Source organism: Anomalospiza imberbis, chromosome 10 (assembly GCF_031753505.1).
Source record: "Anomalospiza imberbis isolate Cuckoo-Finch-1a 21T00152 chromosome 10, ASM3175350v1, whole genome shotgun sequence".
Classification (NCBI taxonomy): domain Eukaryota; kingdom Metazoa; phylum Chordata; class Aves; order Passeriformes; family Viduidae; genus Anomalospiza; species Anomalospiza imberbis.
This window is the reverse complement of record NC_089690.1, coordinates 8374681-8394978: the sequence shown is the minus strand read 5'-3', so window position 1 is coordinate 8394978 and position 20298 is coordinate 8374681. Positions and strand designations below refer to the sequence as shown.

Below are 20298 nucleotides of genomic sequence, written 5' to 3'. Positions count from 1 at the left end.
TGGAATACAGCATGTCACAGGTCCTCCTGTTCCTAAGCCATGTGGATACTGGTGGGAAGCAGCGTACTCGAGGAAGGGTGGCACACAGAAATGTATTTCCACAAATGCTGGATTCTCCCTCCTTGTTTATCTCTGTGTGCAGGGTTGAAGTGCAAATCTTCTGTGTATGTCAGACATGAATGTATTGTCAGGAAAGTTTATTTGCCAAGGTATATCATGTTTGTGTCTGTAAGGAAGGACATCTTGAACCCTTGTAATGAAAGAAATTAGGGAGGAAATGTTTAAAGATAAAACTGCAGGGTTGTGTTTCTAGTTTTCTTATCTCATCATGACAGTTTTCTACAAAGTATTTCTGCCTTCTCTGCCACTGCTCTCCCTATCTGTAAAATATTGCTCTCCCCTAGGGATTGGTCTATGGAAGCTCTAATAAATATTTTACAAATGCTAATGAATCAGATTATTCAACAGCTCAGTACATCAATGTTCTCACATTGCAGGCAGGGTTTTGGCAAAGGCAAAGAGCAGGAGAGTGGGCAACTTCATACCACATAGCAAATTTGGAGGTGAGGGTAGTAAAATCTTTTACCTTTAAGGGTGGAAATGTCCCTTATAGCTTCATTTCATCAAAAGAAGAGGTTCTGAGACTCAGTTCTCAAGTCTGGTAGCTGTTTGGCTACATGGCCAGTTTGTGTGTGCTGGCTTAGGAAGCTTAAACATCTCTCCCTGTGTGCATGAGGCAGCAGAGCTGGCTGGGGAGAAGCTGCAAGTTCATCAAATGGGAAAGAAGTAGGGGCTGGTGACTTGACTTCTGTATATTTCAGCTTACAGGCATTCAATGCATTCAGCATTTTAGTTATGGCACTATAGAAGGCTTTTTTCTCCTGGACATCTTTGTCCCCTCTAGGTCATTCTCTGATTTGGATTAATTAGCCTTCTGCTTTCCCACTCCACGTTTAGGGATCTGCTGTGATCTGAGCAGGTCACAAGCTGAACAGCATTGGATATTCTGACACTGTGTAAAGTGCCAACAGGTGTTAGTGACTGAGGCAGCGGAAGGCAAAGGTTCTCAATCTGTGTGTAAGATCCTTGCAGGAAACTCATTCTCTGCTCAGGTCACTGCAGTTGAGCTCTGGGTGGCAGCTCAGCCCTGATTCATTGGGTCTCATTGTATTCTTTGCACTGTCACCAGTGCTGGCCTTGTGCCTGTTATGCATCTCCTGTGCAGTCCCCTGCCGATCCTAGGGAAAGCTCCTTTTTAATTCACTGTATCAGGATTGAGTGTTCTCTGCCCTCAGCTCCTCAATAACTAGTTTCTTCATAAGGCTCTCTAACCAGTGATTTGTGTTATGGTAATTGTTAAAAGGGAAAAAAAGTGAGCTTAAATATCCAGCCCCTTCCAAGAGGGATTTCTAAATGGATGTTTCAAATATGTGACTTTGGTGTCTAACTGATGGATCCAACTTCTTTGTTTAAAAAAAATTAGTTGGGGAGTTGCACAGCTAGCAGAGCATGTCTGCCAACAATATTTCCCTTATCCTCCATTTGCTACTCTGTTCATTTCGATTATCAGATCTTATGAGCAGGGACTGTGCACAGCAGCAGAGGGCTTTTCTGTACAGTTGCAGCCTCCCAGTGCCACTGCCAGACGTGTGAGTAATTGGTTGAGCAGCTCTGCAGAGCAGTCTCCTTGCACCGTCCAAGCTGAAATGCAGAAGTAAAAAAATTCATTCTCAGAGATGAAGAATCATAAAATCATAAGCCTGAAAGGAACCAAAAATCAGGAAGAAAAACCTATTCTCAAAGAAAAATTCTTTGTGAACATATCTGGCATGCTCATTAAGAGTCGTTCTGTGATCTTGCAATGTGCTTCTGGGATCTTCTCTCTTCATTGTTGCTTGTAAGACAGCTTTAAATTAATGATAAGGAAGCCATTCAGGGCATGGGCTGTGCTGAGGTTCACAGCTTTCATTCTGAATGAGAGATTAAAGTAAACTGATATTGAAGGCAAGAAGGGAGAAACAAACACAGTCAGTAAGCCTATAAAAGTCTTAGCCAATTGCAATGGTGAACATCCTGCTGGCGAGGGTGACCTTGAATGAACTAAGTGGGATAAAGTCACCAGGCTGGACTGACAGCTGAAGAATCAGGCTGGATTCCAGCAAACAGAGAGCAGATTCCTGACAAGAGTCTCCTGAGCTGTGGCAATGGCTTCTCGGTGTCGGAAATGTGGACAACAGGTACCCAGGAATCTGCCTTTCACTGCTGTCCGGATAACAGAAGGAGAAATGAAATCTTATCATGATTTTATAGGAGAATGCATTAGACTGGAGTGCATGGCAAAGAAAGGTATGTGTAGCATCTTTAAACAAAATAGCATCTTCTTGTAGTGGTAATTGCATTGCATCCCCAGGCAATTTGCAAAAAGAGATTATATTCTTAATGCTTTCTATGAGGAGTCAGTGATAATTAAGGCAACTGGCTGGATTTGGGTATTGCCTCAGGTGTGACTGCAGTGTTTGACTTGGCTGTATATTTCTGGGATATTTGCAGTGATTTGACCTAAAGGAGGTTAAAATCAATGTTAGACTTATTCTGAATAAATATTTATTTCATTCGGGTGTTAGACACTGAGTTTTCTGTATATGTCAGGAGTAGGTATCTGTTGTGCATGGAAAATACTTTTTTGAAAATAAATGTAAAGAGCTGGAGCAGTGTGTGTCATGACCCAGCTGACCCTGTCACCCTGTGCTCCTGAATTACTACATAGAAGGTCAATATCTTCCTCTCTGTAAAGATTTTTTTTTTTTTTTTTGTATTTGGAAAGTAGCACAATGGAGCTTTTTGTGCTCTGTGTGAGTCAACCCAGGTACAGGGCAGTATTCCACTCTCAGGGGATTGCTAGTATAAGGTACTGGTACCTAGCAATTTGTGCTAACTGCATGCTAACTCTGAAGTGGACTGATGCTGTTTGAAATCTAGGCTGTTGACTGTCTATTGGCATATCAAGATTGCTGAATCATAGAACACTTTTTCTCTGTGTCATTGAGAGGAAGATTTTTCAAAGAGCCCCCCTTCATTTGGCCTGTTTACTTGAATAAATATGTAGTAAACCTCAAATCCAGAAATTTACAACATGTTCACTAGTGCATGATGAAGATTCCCACAAGCAAGCAATATGATTGTACTTGGAAATTAAATTGTTTATTATGATTTAATTAGCTCTTCAGCAAAGAGAGTTGCATGCGATCTGCTAAATCGAGACTATTCTGTAGAAAAAGAGGTAGACCAGAAGCAGGGTATCAGCTGCAGCCACTGCTCACAAACTGGGCTTTGCAGATGCTTTCTTTAATAGGGCTCTAATGCACAATGTCAGGGTTTGAAAACTGCAAAGCCAGTCCATTGTACCTCTGCTTCTGTGGGTGATCCATCCATGCTGATCTTTGGGCTCAGTGCCTACCTATGCATTGTTGTATTTGGCTGACCTTTCAGTGACACTGATGTTTCCAGTTGCACTCTTTGTACTGAGGCATTCCGAGTTCAGCACAGCAGGGCAGAAATGTCTGGTATCCGGTAAAAGACAGTGGATTCTTTGAAGTTCCTTCCTGAATGTTTGATCAGGTTGCTTATAGTTTTGTGGGCCTGTGGACCTGCTGGAGGCAGAGCTCAGGCATCTGCTGCTCTTTTTCTTCCTGTAGTAGAGAGGGGAAGAGACTAGTAAGGGCTTTGCCATGGTTACTGTTCCCAGGGAAACACCTTCTCTTGCTCTCATGTTGAGAGACTATCTGGGATAGTCTTATGGGTGGAAGTCCCTTAGAAAATAATTTTTTGCTAGGGAACAGAGAGCATGTCAGATCAGCCTGAGCCTGTTGTCGTTTTGTGAGGTAGAAAACATCTTCACTGCTTTAGTATTAAATTCTGCCAGTGAAGCTGCCGTAGGGGCAGAAGTTCAGTTATTGCTGAGGACAAGGTGCCTTCAGCTGCAGGTATTGGAGCTGTCTGAGTTGTGAGAACACACTGGGGCAGCTCTGTGTGTGGTGACAATGTTAGAAGGGGGCTAAGGAGCTGGCAAGGTGGAACAGGAATTCATAACAACACTGTGTGGGTTGTTTTCTCCTGCTCTGAACTGACTTTCACCTTGTGTTCTTGTGGGGCTTTTTGGCCTGTGTTTTCTTATCTGTAAAGTAGGAGTGGGAATTACCTGCCTCCATAAAAAGTGGATCTTGATGGTGTAGTTATGGCTAGTTCATATTACTACTTTGATGACTAGACCAGTTTCCTTTAGTTGTCTGTGCTGCATAAACACAGAGGTAGAAAAATTATCTGTCCCAGAGAACTTGGATTCTGTCTGCCCCACCTAGTCCTACAAGCAAAGACTCATTGCCTGCCTTTTTCTCAGGCTGCCTTTCTCTGAACACAGTGGCAATGCAGGATCCCTGGGGCATGTTCTGACTTACATCATTTTAGGGGGAGTACCCTTTCTGCAGTTTAAAGATCGAGCTGGAGTGTTGCTACGGTCCAGTTGGCTGATGTTTACTCAGTACTTCAAGCACTCCATATGGAGCAATTTTCACCTTGTCCATCCCTAAGTCATACATACAGTACATGCCTGTGGAACCTTTTGAATATTCTGTGGCAATTTTATCTTGTGTATTAGATATCATAATGAGAATATATGGAAGGCATGCAGGTAACTACAGCAGAAATAGAGGCCACATGCATGCACTGGCCTGCAGGTTACCTGCCTTTTATCAGCAGTACCCCACAGCAAGCAGTGTTGTGCCAAGCCATTCCAGTTCCTGTGTTCCAGTTCCAGTCTGATCTTCCACATTCCTGGATCATGCAAGTTTCAAGGCTTTCTTTGAATCAGTGTGATTTGCTCTGATGAGTGGTTAGAGGTGTAGTTGTAGGCTTCTGTTCAGGTAAAGGGATAAAAATAGTGAATGCTCACAAAAAGGAAGTGCTGCTGTGAGGGGCCAGCTGAAGGGCAGTTTCCTTATGGGGCATGCGATGCCTGCTCAGAGCTCCACAGCCCTGGCTCCCTACAACAGGGAGCTGCCTACAGGGCCCTCTGGGGTCTGGTGTACAAATGGTACTATTTTGAATACCACTATGTGACCTTGAGACTCTGGGAGCTGCAGCTCCAAGCTGCTGGTTATAGCACAGCTATGAGAACCAAAGGGAAGGAGCCCCCAGAAAGCCAGGCAGAGATGCTCCTAGTTAGCCTCTGTCGTGCTGTGATGCTCAAGTCCTCCAAGGGGATCATACACCTACGGGGGTTTTACATGGATGAGTGATCCTGTGCTGGCTATGACTGTGTCTCTGCATGCTGTGGAGCTTGGGGCTGCAAGGGGATTTTATATTTTTAGGGTAATAAATGTGTGGTTTTCATCTGCGCTCAAGGCTGGTGGCTGCTTAAATCAGGGTAGTGAATCTGCAGACACTAAGGAGTCTGCAGTTTATTACTGAAGCTTTTCAGGATTTTGCTGTTACTGCAAAATCAGGCAAGAAGCTCCTTGCCAGTAGGATGGGGACCTGCCTGTTGTGCTAGCAGTGTTTCTGCTTTTGTCCTCTGTAGGACAGAGGAATGCTGCAGTTTTGTCTGTCCAGCAATCATGGGAGGTTGTTCTCAGTCCTATTGCTGTGTCTCTCTTACTGCTGGAGTTGAAAACCAATTCTTCAGATCCATCTGTTCAGGGAAGAAAAGGGACTCAAGTACTGGAGCAGTTAAGGAATATGGTGCTATCTCTGGAAGGAAATCCCATCTGAAATGAATTGAGACTGAAATTTGTTGGACTTTTTGGAGCTTCTCCACCTTTAGAAGTAAAATAAATGAGAAATGCTTTCCTTTCACAAACTACTGACCTTTCCACAAAGGTGCTGGTTACTAGAGAAAGTGACTATTTCTTGTGAAGACCAAAATCTGAAGTATAAGTGGAAGGTATTTCTAAATACCTTGAGACTCAGTCGCAGTGGCTCCTTGTGTATTGCTCAAAATTGTTCTGTTTCTATTTGCATTCAGTATTTCTTCTTCTCTTTAATAAAAAATGCTACCTAGGGGATCTGGGATAACTTTTTTTGGCTGGCTCTCATTGCATATAGAATAGCTGAAATAAAATATTCTGTTTTCCACAGAGGTTTTTCTGAGAAAATATGATTATCTTAGATGCTTATGTTTCTTTTCACCTGTTCCCATTCATATGCAGCGTGCTCTGCTGTGGTTGAGAAATACTAAAACCCTGTTAACCTAATCAGAAAAATCCAGACAATTATGAGAGAAATAGGGAAGGCACAGCTTGATTTTCATTTAAAAGAATTCTGAGAGAGATGTAGTACTGCAAAGATCAAGAGAACAAATTCTCAGAGGGCAAGTTAGAGCAGAGGCCTTGTGGGTATTTATGTTTTTCCCTTTCTCCCATGATACCAGAACAAGAAACAACTCAGCGAAATGGAAAAGCATTAAACATGGATAGACAGATTGCTATAATTGGCAATGTTTTGTTAACTTGTGGGACTTATTACCACAATATAATAGCCCAGTTTGCTTTTCTTTATTACCTAAATTGTAGTGTAAACTGCTTAGGGAGAAGATTTCAGGGGAGAATGGTGCTGAGTATGCTGGGAGGTTGGAGAGTGCCTGTGCAGAGCTCTCACCCTGGTTATGCCCACAGAGCTTATTCTCCAAATTCAGCCAGTTCTTCTGCTTCAAACTTCACTTAAAGACCCAATTCTGCTGTGCTAATGTATTGATTTTTTAATACAAATTTTACTGCAGATTTATTACCTGAATCTTGCTGTGGATTAGCCTGACCAGTGAGTTTTCTATGACATAGACTTTCCTTCTTCACCACCTGCACATTATCTACTAGAGATACTCAGGATCAAGTATAAAGGAATGATAAATAAATGCTTGTTTGGAGCAGCCCAGCTATATATGAATATTTGGACTATGCCATGTGTCTTATTGCACAAATTTCTGATCCTATTAGTTAATTCAATTTTTCAAGGGGAAAAAATCCTCCAGGCTCTTACAACAGACAAGAATTATTGACGTAGCTTTTTTTTTCACCTTTTTCTAAGCTGGAATATCCCAACATCTTTGTTTTGCACAGTGTCAATGCCTTATTTATATTCAGAACCTGTGCCTATGAGTCATTATACTGGGGATTGCTCAGTTTAGGCTACTTGTCTAAACTCCTGAGTCACACCTTGAGACAGTGTGCTTCTGGGGATGCCTCTGAGGAGGTCTGCAGAAGTGAAAACCTGATTTTTAAATTGGGATACTCTTAATTAGTAAGGTCATAATTTGCTAGCATTGGGAAAAGCTAAGGTGGAATGGGAAGGGGTAAAGGGATACTGTGTTCCATTTTGCCTTGACTTTACCACTAGGCTCAAGAAGTGACATGTGTCAGAGAATGGATGAAATGGGGGGCAACTTAAATTTTCAAGTCAAAAGCACAATAAAAATCAATGGGCTGTAAGCCATAGTGGGAGCTGTGAAACACAAGCCAGTTTCTTTGTGTTAGGCCTTCTCTAGAGGAAACAGTGGATTTGCAGTTGCCTGAAGTCTTTAACATAAGATTAAAGAGCTTTCTAAAATGCTGGTTTAATCCAATTTCCATGAACATCTTGTGTGTTCAGCAAGTCAAACACAATGAACCTAGTGGTCCTCCTTGGCCCTGCAGTGAAAGAATCTGGGAAGATGATCTCTGAGTTAGAGGCACTTGGGTATGAGCCATTCCTTGTCATGCTTTTGGAGGCCCACACCCACAGGCATGAACACATGAACATGTGGAGACAGATGCTGACATGGTGCAACTTATTTTCATGAAACTGGGGTGTATTGTAGCTAGAGATGATCAAGTCATTGAATATTATTATTTTTTTTTTTAAAGTTAACTTAAATGTGTAGTGCAGTTTCTTCCCAGTAACAAAAACTGAAACGTCAGTATTACCCTGTTTTATGGGTTGTATGCTGGTGGGACAATATTTGGATAGTACAAAATATTATTCTGCTGAGAGAGGCACAACTAAGCCTTTTAAGCTTGGCAAAGACATTTTGCCGATGCGTACTGAAATTACCTGTGCTAATTACCCAAATGAAAAGATGTCTGACTTGTAAATTTAGCTTATGAAACTTAAAGTACTCCCCGAGGAGAATGTAGTGGCCTGAGAGGAATTTCTTGGTGCCACTTCCATGGTGAGTTCATTCCTCTCCTTATATCCTGAATCCACATTAGGTTAGTAATTTACATTCACTTGGAGAGTAACATTTCATCTTCTAACTCCACGGCTGGATCTGCTACTTCTGCAGCCTCTCTATGCACAGGGTTATAGTGCTTTTTAGACTGTAATAATCTGGCACATTTATCAGCCACTGGGACCGATGTGACGCTTGTCCCTCTGTGTGGCGGGGAGGCCAATCCCGGCAGGAAGGTGAGGGATGGTGCCAGGAGGGGACAGCGCACTGCCCCACACCTGGCTGGGGACCCAGCTGTGCACCGGCTCTGCTGCTGTCTCGGCTGCCCCGGGGCCGGGCTGGGCTCGGTGGCTAACAGGGCTGTGGTCAGTTCTCTCTGCACAAGCAGAGCTGGAGGGGAAGCTCTCAGGAGAACAAAATGTGTGTCACCAGAGGACACGAGGAAAAACGACGTACCACAGCTTTGGTCACCATGAAGAGACTAATTTATTTTTTCTGACTCCAATCATTTATAGTTCTCAAAAGGTGCCAGTGGATTGGAAGGTGAACGTGCCACCTCTCCAACGACACTGGACAAACTACCAGTCTATCAAATTTCTCCGCCTCTATGAAAGAATGCAAAACAATAGGTTGTTTACAGAAAATTGCGTGAGAAAGTTCTCTGCAAGAATGTAAATTCAGAAGGCTTTAGAAAATCCTAAGAAATCAGGGCGACAAACGTGTCTGGAATGGGAGACAGATTTTGTACATTGGTTACACGTGGACATTTATACAGGTACATTACACACCCACTACAGCTGGTGAATTCTCTTGTTTGGCAGGCAGTGTAGGGAAGGCTGGGAAAGGAAGTGCAGTGTAAAATCCATGCATCTTTCCACTCTCTTGTTGTACCTTTATCCACCAAGTAGTGTCTGTCTGTAAAGCTACAGGTGTCATAAGCTCTCAGGTGTATCTTGTACCAAGCATGGTGATGCTCTGCTTAGATCCGGCATTTATTTGTACCTACATAGAAAATCCTGTTAGTTTTCTCATACTATACTATAAGCCTTGTCATAGTTTGTGTTGGTTAGCTGGTGGGAGAAGGATGGAAATACTGGGTGTATTATCCTTAAGACAGATCCACTGTCCAGAAGCCTGTCTGTAGAAAAAACTTTGGTCTGCTCCTCAGTTTACTGCTGGGGAAAACTGAGGTTGGCTGATGACCTGGATTCCTATTCCTGTGCCTCAGTTTCCCTATCTATGAAATGAATTACACTTTTGGAGCCTGAAGACACAAAACAAACAAGATATTACCATTGCATCACACATCCTAGGGGACAGCTACTGTAGCCTGGGTAAAGAGTGACTTGTATCTAAAACCACTGAGCTGCTGGGGATTGTGGCAGTAAAGGGACAGTAAATTTTATGTGTTAACCTAATGTTAATGTTGCTTCCCAGTGTTGCTTCAGATTGCTATAGATGTGATGTCACCTTCGTCAAGCCACATGTGTACTCCCTTCATGCACTGAAAGAAAGCCTGTGTTCTGAAGTATTCATTGAACTAAATATGTAAAAGTGATTACTCCACTGTTCAAAACCTGAGGTCACGTTTCCTACCAAATTCATTGGTCTTGTGCAGTCTTCTCCTTTGTCTTTAAATAACAGCACTATGTTCTGATGTGTGGCTGTGCCTTTGGGATAGTACTCCAGACAGCTATTCACAGCAGCACTGCTGGTTTCCCTTGGCCCCGAATCCCCTACTATTTAAGGTTATTTTAATGAAAGCCTTTCCATGCCTGTCTGAGCAAGTGAATCTGTTTTGTTGCTTGTTGGGCTGTACCTTTATTGTTTGTGCCCAGCTGTGAATGCCTCCGAAGTGTGCCTTTGGAGGGGCCTGCGTGGAGAGCTGTCCAGGCGGGGAGAGGCAGTGGTTAAACCTGGCCGTGGTGCGAGTCAGAGGTCTCTGCTGTGGTTTGTCCCGAAGCTGTTCCTAAGCAATTTGTGCAGACTCCTCCAGCAGAGCGCCAGCTCTTGGGTGCACCGTTGGTTGGATCCAGGATTGCTTGCAGGGAGCGCTGCCTCTCTCCATCCCTCCCTCCCCACCGTGTGCCTCGGTGACCTCATTGCCACGGCGGGACTGCGAGGAGCCGGCTGCCGCAGCGGGGAGGGCTCGTGAGTGCCTGCAGGGGCTGCAGGGGCTGCAGGGGCTGCAGGGGCTGCAGGGGCTGCAGGGGAGCCGGCGCTCTTTGCGGTGTCTGTCTGTTGCTTTTTCTGGTGGGCTTCTGGACTGAGCTGCTGGTGACAGCTTGGAGAAGGCTGCAGGAGGGTGGCTGGGAGCTGTCCTGGGCAGAGGTCGGCTGTGAGCAGTGTTTGTCCCGGAGATACACTCAGAGCACTGCTGGCAGCAGAGGTGGCTGCTGTGGCTCGCTGTTTGTCTCCAATACAGTAACCAGGGAAATATTTTTGAGCTAACTGGCCTCTGTTCAGCAGTGAGCAAGCAACCAGCCCTTCAGCTCCTGGTAGCTCAGAAATTATGTGAATAGGCTCTGAAATTATTTTGCTGGATGCAATAGTTCAGGGCAGAGCCAGTGGCTAGAATTTTTCAAAGATACAGTTTCAGCTATGAAACTGTCTGCTGGCAAGCTCTGGGAGAAAGGAATGAAGTCTGCAGTACAGCCTGCTGTATCTCTTGATTAGCTCAGTGTCCAGGCATCGTAGTGAGCATATTTTAGCTTTGTAGTTTGCTTTTGTGGTTTTTGTTATTCATGATGGTTTTTAACATGACATTATGGAAATGTTCTTTTCTTCTATTCACTGAGCAGGAATTTGCATTCTAGCAATCCAGCATTGTTGTGAAGGACAGATTTTGGGAAGAAGATGAATTAACTTTTCTCTGGCAAAAATCAGAAACTATCAAGAAGTTTTTACTACTGAGGCACTAGACAAGAGGCTGTCCCATGCTGCTATAAATCTGGATTTATTTCTTGAATACTGAGATGAGACCTTTGCCTTTAATGCCTTTTATTAGAGAAGTTTCAGTTTTGTGGACAGTAGGATGTAGCATCCCCCCAACAGGGGGTGGTCTGTGAAATCAAGCAATATCTTGCTGAGCAAATGATGTGGTATGGTGTGTTTCTTTAGATATTTTCTTATGGATTGTGGATAATTCATAATGTAGAGTGAAGATTTATTGATAATTTCTTATCTATCTCTTATGATTTTACAGCAGTATGATAAGAAGTGTCTTCATAATAGGCTAGGATATGAACTGAACTGAACAGTGGAGAGTGCTTTGAGAATTTTATATTAGTTTGTAAATTTAGCATTTATGGGGATTATTGATGGAGAATTCCTAAATGTGTGCATAAATGTATGGTGTGTTCTGACAGTAAATAGTCATTGAAATCCTTGAAGTGTGACTGTAACTATAAATTTGTACACACCAATGTATTTTTGCAGAATGTACCAAAAGTAAATGAAAATGATGGTTTACCTATGCAGAAGAAAACTTTTAATTTTTATTTTAATTTTCCAGTCAATTTCAGGACTTCTTTAAAAACAAACAAAAAATCTCTGTCAAACAAGAACATCCAAAGACTGTTTTTGAAGAAGTGGTTAAATGGAAAAAGGAGCAAAATCTGTTTCTTCATCCAATGAAGTGTATTCCAAAATATTTTGACATGGGCTTAGAAAGCTGACATCATGCCTAGAGGGTGCATTTCCATTTGGGAGGACAAGATTTCAATTTTATATATGAACAGCTCTACTTTTTCCTCTTATAAGTCAACCACAGTAGATTCCTAATGTGTACTGTACCTGCCTGTAAAAACAACTTATTAAAGTCTGTAACCATTCCTGGAGCACAGGAAAACACAGCCTCTAAACAGGTCTTTTCAATCTGTGACCTCTCCACTCTTGTAATTTTATGTTGAAATGAGCAAATTTAGTAAATGAGATTAATTGAAAAAAGCAGTGATCCAAAGAATTTGAACAGTCTTTCCTGAAAGACTTAAAATCAGCAGAAATATGTGCCTGTAGAGCCAGGCTCAGGTAAAGCTGTACCTGCATCATCAACACAGAATGCCTTGGAAATACCAATCATGACTCAGTGTGATGACAGGAGAAAGCTTCAGAGCAGATCTGCTGTGTGACAGAAAATCACGTCAGGCACCAGTTCAGCTTCTGCCAAGGTAGACACTGGGGCTCACAGGTTTTTGAGCTCTTCAGAGAAAGGTGCATTTCTAACCTTTCATGGAGATTGTTTGGGAAAGATTGCCAGGCAATTCCTTCCACACCATGGCTTCAGTCTGTCCCCTTCTCAAGGGACTGGAACATGCTGGCAGTGCATCACTCAAGACAGAGTCTTGCTCCTAACCTTGTTTCTCCAGATTTCTACTGCCTTGGCGTATGCGAAACTGGGTTGCTGTTGCAACTAAAAATCCACCAACTTAAACAGGTACTTCCAAACATGACCAAGAGTTACTTAAATATTTTAGCAGGATCTTCAGTCTTTGGGAGATGGCTAGCAAACTTTGCTATGAAACTTGCCTTTAATAAGAAGAGAAATTACATTAAAACAAATACTCTTTGTAGGTTTTACAGTTGTGCTTGATGAAAAATTGATCTGAGAGAAAAGTTGTTACCAGTCACCTATGCTTCATTTTGGCTTTTGCTCTAAGCTGACCTCAGTCTGATTCTCTCCTGGAAGGGTAGTCCTGGCTTTGCCACCCCCACCCCTCCTATGCATTACCAGCAATTGAACTCTTCAAGCAGCTTTGCAGAGAACTAACCCAGATCAGAAGCAATCACTAAGGAAATTTACAATACAATTACAATTACAATTTACAACTTTATTTACAATAACGTTACTCCTGGCTTAGTCTTCAGTTGACTTAACATGGGTTAGCAAAAAAAGAGGTGGCAGGAATGTGTGGAAGACAAAGGATGAGTTTTCCCTTCTGTTTATAGCTAGATTTTTAGTTCCTCTTTAGAACAATCTGTAGCACAGCAGCTTGTATCAGTAACTGACCTCACTGTTTGTCTGCCTGGGCTGAGAGAATAAACAAAAGTTTTCAGAAAATAAACAAGGGACACAAACTGTGAGAAAGAAAAATAAATAGAAATTTAAAAAATTAAAAAAAAGGATTCCAAACTAAGGGATTCTTTCTCTGATGTAATAACCTTGAAGTTCTTTTTGACCTTCAAAAAGGGAAATGTTTTGCTTAAGGACTTGAACTGGGAATTCTGGTGGGACAGAATATTTTCAAATCCTTTAGCTGTCTTAAACCTTATCAGTCAAACGTGCAAATTTGTTTCCTTAGCGTGTTTAATTCTTGAAATCTAACTTAGCTCTGCTAGACTTTGCTGTTGTTGGTGGCAAGCAAAGCAGACTCAGAACCTGGGAGAAGTTCTGGACCGTAGGAATTCTGCAACTTTCAAACTTTGGATTTGCCTTTTGGTACTTTCTAAGGAGCATAAGAACACATAATGTAAGGTGTCCTTTCATGTTCTTAAAATGAAATATCTGGCCAAGAAATATCTGGCCTCATGCTTGACCCTGCCTGACCCTTTTTCATCACATCAACAATCTGATTTTTCTCCAAAAAATTACCAAAGCTCTGAGCATAACTTTTGACAGAGCTTGCACAAAGTAGAAGTAGGCTGATGTACTCTACTATTTTAGAAAAGATTTTCTTTCACTCTCAGCTGTCTTCTTTCCCTGTGAATTACATATTAGGCTGTCATTACGAAAACATGAACTTTACTCTGGAAATTTTTAGCCCATATTTCCAAGAGTAGTGACTTCAGATGGGGCATTGGAGCCATCCTCTCCTGCAGTCAGCAGAAGGCCAGGCAGTTGTAGCCTTCAGCCACTTAGAAACAAAGAAGCCCCAGAGTCCTGGTGTGGCTGGTGGCCTTCAGTTGTCCTTGGTGGAGCAACAGGCACTGCTGTGTCAATCTGCTGGTGCAGTCCAGTCCCTCACTCCAGCAGGTCACCTTTCCAGTGCTGTTGGAAACAATTAGTTGCCATTAGCATGTAAACTAGTTTGTGACTGCTCTGAGAAGAGAGGAAAGAACAAGAGGATATTCTTTGTTGCTTTTGACCATCTGCTGTTGGTGTAGCTCCTCCAGACCTGCTGTGGGAGCACACAGAGCTGGGTGAGACACAGAAAAAGCAAGTGTGTGTTTGCGAGCCCAAGCAGGTTTCATTGTTGAATGAGGAATTATGAAGCATAACTGAATGGCTTTCCCCTTGAGGATCAGACAGCACAGTTGCAGTGAGCCTCCCTGGAGAGCTGGGAAGGAGGAGAAGCTGTGCCAGACAGATGGCTGTAGTAATTGCTTTTCTTTTTCTCCCCCTTGGTAGAAAACCTTGGGAAGCAAAACTGTAAGGCCTAATTCTTCTGCATTGAAACTGGCCTCTGCTAGGAACAGAATTTATAGCAGTTTAAGAGGAGAACCAAGTATAGATGAACTTACTTGTTTCTTTTATTTTTTTCCTCTATCACATCCTTATTCATATTTAAATTGTCCTGACAAATTCAATTAATTCAAGTAATGAAGAAGTGTGTGGTATATGTAAATGTAAATGTTCATCTTTGATGACCTGTGTAGGGGATTGGCATTGTTTCATGTAACACCAAACAATTAAAATTTTCTTTTTTAAATTTCAGAGGCTATGAATAACTGCCTCTTAAAAAAAAAAAAAAAAAGACCACAAGAGCAATCAAATCACACAGAAGGTGGGAAATGTCTGAGTCAAGTTTACCAAAATAAATATGTTGCAGACACTTGGCTGGTGTATGTTTTATAAGATCTTGAGTTGCATGCCTATACAGATACAGATTTTATCAGGACAGGACTGCTCTGAAGTGACCAGGAGTTGTCCGATGTCCTCTGTAGATATTAGCAAGGGGTGCTATGAAACAAGATAGTTTTCAAGTTCCTGCAGCTTTTCAGCTTCCTGAAACCTACTCCTTGACCCCATGGAGTGTTAAAATATGCCTATCATGAATAAGTTTTTCTGAAGTGTCTATGAACCTGTAGCTGTCAGCTCAATACCAGCTCATATCACCCTGAAGAAAGGGTTTCTCAGCTGGAATATCAGTCCCACAGAAAAATGGTACCTTGCTTCTATCCAGGTGGGTGAGCAACACTTCCTGCTGTCTTCTGGCTTGCAGTACAGACCAGAGAGCTTCAGAGCTTCCTGGGATAAAGCTAGTGGAAGATATAAATGATTAATGCTCACTGGTGCTAGGCAAATGTCATAGCTTTGAAACAAACCTAGACTTGTGTCTTTTTGTTTGCTTATAAGATTTTTTTTCCAAGCTTTTCTTCTAGTCAAAGATTAAAAACTTCCTCCAGCAGCCCCAGGTAATCAATCATGTTTCCAAGGACTGGGACTTCTACTGCAAGGTCTGTGCTGTGGTGGTGCTACAAATTCTTCCATGTTGGGGAGTGACTACCTTTAAGCACTGTCCTAGAGGAGGATACAAATGGGCAAATGGGACCTTGAGTGCTGTTGGCTACAGCTGCTGACATTTCATAGCCACATGATCTGATTTGCTCTTTGGGCTCGTGAGGCACCTTCCCTTGTTTTCTCAGATTTTCTCAGTCTCCTGCTGGTTTCTTCTGCTCCAATTCCTTTTCCCAGCATGTCAGTGTGTGAACTGCACTGACTTTTGAATGTGTGATTCCTAGTCACTGAATGTGTTTTGTACCACCTTTCTTATCATCTGAACATCTCCTCCTGAGTGTGGGTTTTACAGCCATCCCATGTGGTTTGTCTTGCCCAGACAGGGGATTTGATGAGAGCTAACTGGCACTCTGCGGTTTTTGTTTCTTTTGCTTCATCTTATCCTTACATCACAAAAATTTATTGAGATAAAAAGGATATTTAGAAACCAGAAACCAAGCTATGTTTAGAGCAAGCTAATAAAGCTAAATAGGGGTTGGGTGGGTGGTGAAATTTCTGTTTTGCTCAAGACTGGTTGATATTAATGATGTCTTCACATTGGCAAATGCCAAACACAAACTAAACTACTGGCAGGCTTGTTACCCTGGAGGGCTGGGCAAGTCTCTGAGAGGTGAGAGATGGTAGCACCTTTTCTAGTTAACTTTCCATTTCTATTGAAAATTCTCGTGTGATTCTGTCATCCATTGTAGAAACATTTTTTCTGTTTTTGCTGCTGTTCGGCATAATCTCAGTCCTGGTCAAACCTGAGTGTACTTGACCACCTGTGGGACTGCACAGATATCACAATAACTTTGCACCTTCTGGATGAAATCAACAGAATTTCCTTCAATGGATGATGCCCTGAGGTTTCTTGGTTCTCAGAATCCAAGCTTTGTTTAAATTATTAATTTGATTTTCCTTTCCTGTGCTTCTGTGTTGACTGCTTTTTGTTACAATCAGCTACAGTCACTACTTTCTCTCTTCTGCCTTCATCTTGCTGCCAACACCTGTTTTGAAGAGGGCAAATCTGTCACTATTATGGTGATTCAGAAATACTTCCAGTGTACTTTCTGAAGGATGGTAGAATCTTTGGACCAATAATCTGTGGACACTTCTCAGTATCTGTTGAGAATTTTGTTCATAGATTACAGGACTTTTTTGCTGCTGGTTCCTTGAGTGTAGTATTTATCTGACTTCAAACAGGGTTATCAACAAGCTGTTCTTCAGCAGCTAGAGAGAAATCAGGCTTATAGTATTGTCTACTTTCTAAAAAATAACCTTGCATATTCAAAAATATTTTAGTTTGCTTTCCTTTATTGGCTCTACAGTTTTTCCCCCCAGGTCCTATTCTGGATATGCATGGAAGAAATTGCAGAGTAAAAGAGGAAAACTTAATGGGTTACTACTCTTTGTTTGCTTTGGCAATGTATAACAATCCCTGACTCCAAGCTCCTTCGTGATTCCTGGTTACTTTTGTTGCCCACAATGTCAAGAATCAGAGAGCTGATAGTGAGCCTCATAAACAGGATGGAAAAGAAGGTCCCACATCAAAAACATCACTCATTCGAGTTTGCATTTTCTCCTATTAAGTTCAAAAGGAGGATTTGCAGAATCAGCCTCCTTGACTCCTCCCCCCCTCCTGCCCAGTTCTTTGGAATCATTCCCTTTTTTGTGCATCAGCCAAAATCTGTGCAACTTTTTTGACATTGTGTGTCACCTGCTGTGACACAAGCTCTTCAGCTGCTTCTTCTCAAGGCATTAGTGAAATGTGTGAAAATGAACATAAAACTTTCCAAATGACCTTATACCATTTAAAACCTGGAATCTCTAGTTCTGGAAAGGATCAGAGTGGATGTCTGAAAGCAAGACAGAGAAGGTATTTTGGGCAGTAGACTAGGATGCAGGAGAAAGAAGCTAATCTCTAACCTCTCTGACCTCCCTCTCTGTTTCAGAACTGTTGGTTTAAAACCAGGTGCACAAAAGTATTTCAGTGCCTGTGTTGAATTCACATCAGTTAAGATCTTGGTGCTTAAATGGAGCAACTGCCTGCCCTGAATCAGGTCTGTGGTCTGTCTGGACCCAGCCTCCTTCCTTCCACCTGTTGTCTGCGTACTTAGAAGTGATCTGTACAACATCAGGACTGGTTGTTGTTCTGTACAGTGGCTAAAGGAGTAGTTCCTATAGGTATTATTAGACCATAAAGGTTGATCCTGCCAGTTAAGTTGGCAGATATTTCTTGTAAATGTTGCTGCTTTAGACTGGTGTGAAGAGTGGGGAAATTAACTGGGTGCACCTGTTACAAAAAGTGATCAAATTAGCTCCATGTGAGACTATAATTACTTTTCACTCCATAGATCACACACAAAAACTGAGGTCATTTTTTGCCCAGCTGCTTGCCAAGTTACTTTTTAACTTTTTATGGTTTAAACTAACAGGCTTAGTTAAAATAACAGGCTTTGTTTTCATGAGAAGAAGGTCTCACAGCCCCTTATTTCCTCCTTTTACTATGAATTTGCTTATAGCGGAAAAAGCATCAGGAAAGGAAACTGCGGTGGATTGGCTGGCTGCACAAAGTCCTCCAGCAGAGTTCGGGGAGTTCAGGGTGGAACAGGGCCGTGTATGTGGAGTAGACTTCACTGTTTCAAAGACTAAAAAACTGCTGTAGTGGGCGGCCAAATGCAGTGACTTAATATGGAACCTGAAGTGGTAAGGAGCAGGCTGTCAGCTTGAGCAAACCTGTGGCAAACTCTGGCAAATCCACTGGAGCTGGTTTATGAAAATCCCTCTCTGAAATCACAAGGCAATAGATGAAGTTAATAGGCTGAAGAGGAGACTCTGTAAGTACCATAATCTTTACCACAATTGTTATATAATAGTTCAGGCAATAGTCTGGCTAGGCTCTTTACTTTGAGTTTCATCTTTGTTTGGCTGGGTTGTTAAAGGAGGAATAAATTGTCATTGAGGCTTTATGAACTCATGGAAGATTTCTGTTTTCCCTTGCACAGATGAAATCATGCAGCAGGAGATACGGCCGCTGGTAGCAGTGGATATAATAGAGCAGCTCCACAGGCAATTTGCAATCTTGTCAGGTAAGAAATTGCTGGTAATGACAGTCTGTGATTCTCTTGGAGACATACTGGAATGTGTCATGCTGACTGTCATCCTTCAGCTCTGTACAGCAGTTGCAGTAGTATTTTCACATTGCTCCTGAGAAGTGCTGCTGCAATCAGATATTCACCGTGTATGGATACGTGCCAAGCTGCTGTACTTGCTTTTTTAAGGCAAGTTAATTTTCCATAACCTCCACAATGGGCTGGGAGGAACATATATAGAGAGAAAGAAATTAAACAAAACTTTCACCACGTATCTTTGCACAATGTCCAAGCATCTTGTTTGTGGGAAAAGATTTTGGTCTATCAGGGATCTATTCATTACCTCCCCCTTCTTCCTCATTTGCCTTTGTTTTAGAAATGATTCATTGCTAAAGTGTAAGGTTCTAATCTTTAAAAGATATGATTATTACATAGTCCTTTGTTTGCCTGAAGTTTGCAATCACACAAAGTGACGCAGTTCCTTCCCCAAAGAAGGCGCTGATACTGAAATATTTGGCAAATTGTTTATTACATTATTTTGGATACTGTAGGTGATAAAATCTTATCTGGGTCCTAAAACAGTCTCTGCTGTTGACTGCATGACCTCTGGCAACTCCTTTTGTCTCTATTTCTCTTTGTTCTGCAAATGAGAAAATTCAGAATTTTCTTATCGTCTTCTCCACAGAAACTGTGAAGTTTCATGATTTTGCACAAAATGCTAATATAATGAAATTATAAGAAGGTCCTCTTGAAAAGCTTGTCCATCTTGGTGGAGAGGAACACTGGGTATAGAGTGCAGAGAGTGCACCAAACCAGCTCTGGAAATGGTCAGCTCAGCAGGCCCAATCCTTGCTGTGTCTTTGCATTTTAAAATACATTCCAAGTTGCCGAAAGAAATCCAAATCCAGTTTATACAGAATTCTTTATGCAGCTCTGAGTATTAAAACTTGACTTTGGAGGCTTGCAGGTAGGATCTTGTGGCAGTTTCTTAAGCTCAGTAACTAAAGGGTTTGCATTAGGCAAGAGGGTATTGACTGAGCAGAGGTGGAACCCACTGCCTTCTCATCTGCAGTAAAACATCTCGGGGTCCCACCTTCCTAGAATTCCTGATGAACACAACCCTCTGGGCAGCACAGGGTCTGTAACTGCATTAAATTGCTCAAACCCTTTTCATCCCACTGTTATGCTCAGTGCAGGGTAAGTAGGAATTGTTGAGAATTGAGTGCCTCATATGCAGTTACCTACACAGTAAAATGTGGGGGATTGCTATTTTTGACCCCCATTACCTTGCAACATTTGGGACCAATAGCAAAAGCTGAATACAGCATGTAATGAGCAACTTATGGAAAGTGGTTTACTAAACAGGAAGAAAAAACCCATTTCCAGTTCCAGCTAGAACATTAAACGTGGAATAAAAATGTCAAGGGTAGACATAAAAAAAGAATTTTCATATTTCTTTATGGACTCATAATTTCAGCAGGGCCTTTATTCTCACCTGCTATTTTAGCAAATTCAACTCTTCACATTTATCTAATTATTTTATTCTTGGAAGTTATGAGAAAGGCGTTTAAATG

The 20298-nt window shown here is 42.0% G+C and overlaps 1 protein-coding gene across 11 annotated transcripts in view; it reads left to right on the top strand.

Annotated features, from left to right (window-relative positions):
• Positions 1-20298, top strand: part of MCF2L2 (MCF.2 cell line derived transforming sequence-like 2) — a 156303-nt gene that overhangs the window by 20034 nt on the left and 115971 nt on the right. For 6 of the 11 annotated variants that reach the window (XM_068200401.1, XM_068200409.1, XM_068200407.1 and 3 more), the window contains exons 1-2: positions 1604-2346; positions 18638-18721. In XM_068200401.1, coding sequence (XP_068056502.1) covers positions 2205-2346; positions 18638-18721 — 226 coding nt within the window. In that variant the 5' untranslated portion in view covers positions 1604-2204. Of the gene's footprint in view, positions 1-1602; positions 2347-18032; positions 18470-18637; positions 18722-20298 lie in introns of those variants that run through there. The other 5 variants (XM_068200411.1, XM_068200410.1, XM_068200403.1 and 2 more) reach the window with 3 other exon arrangements.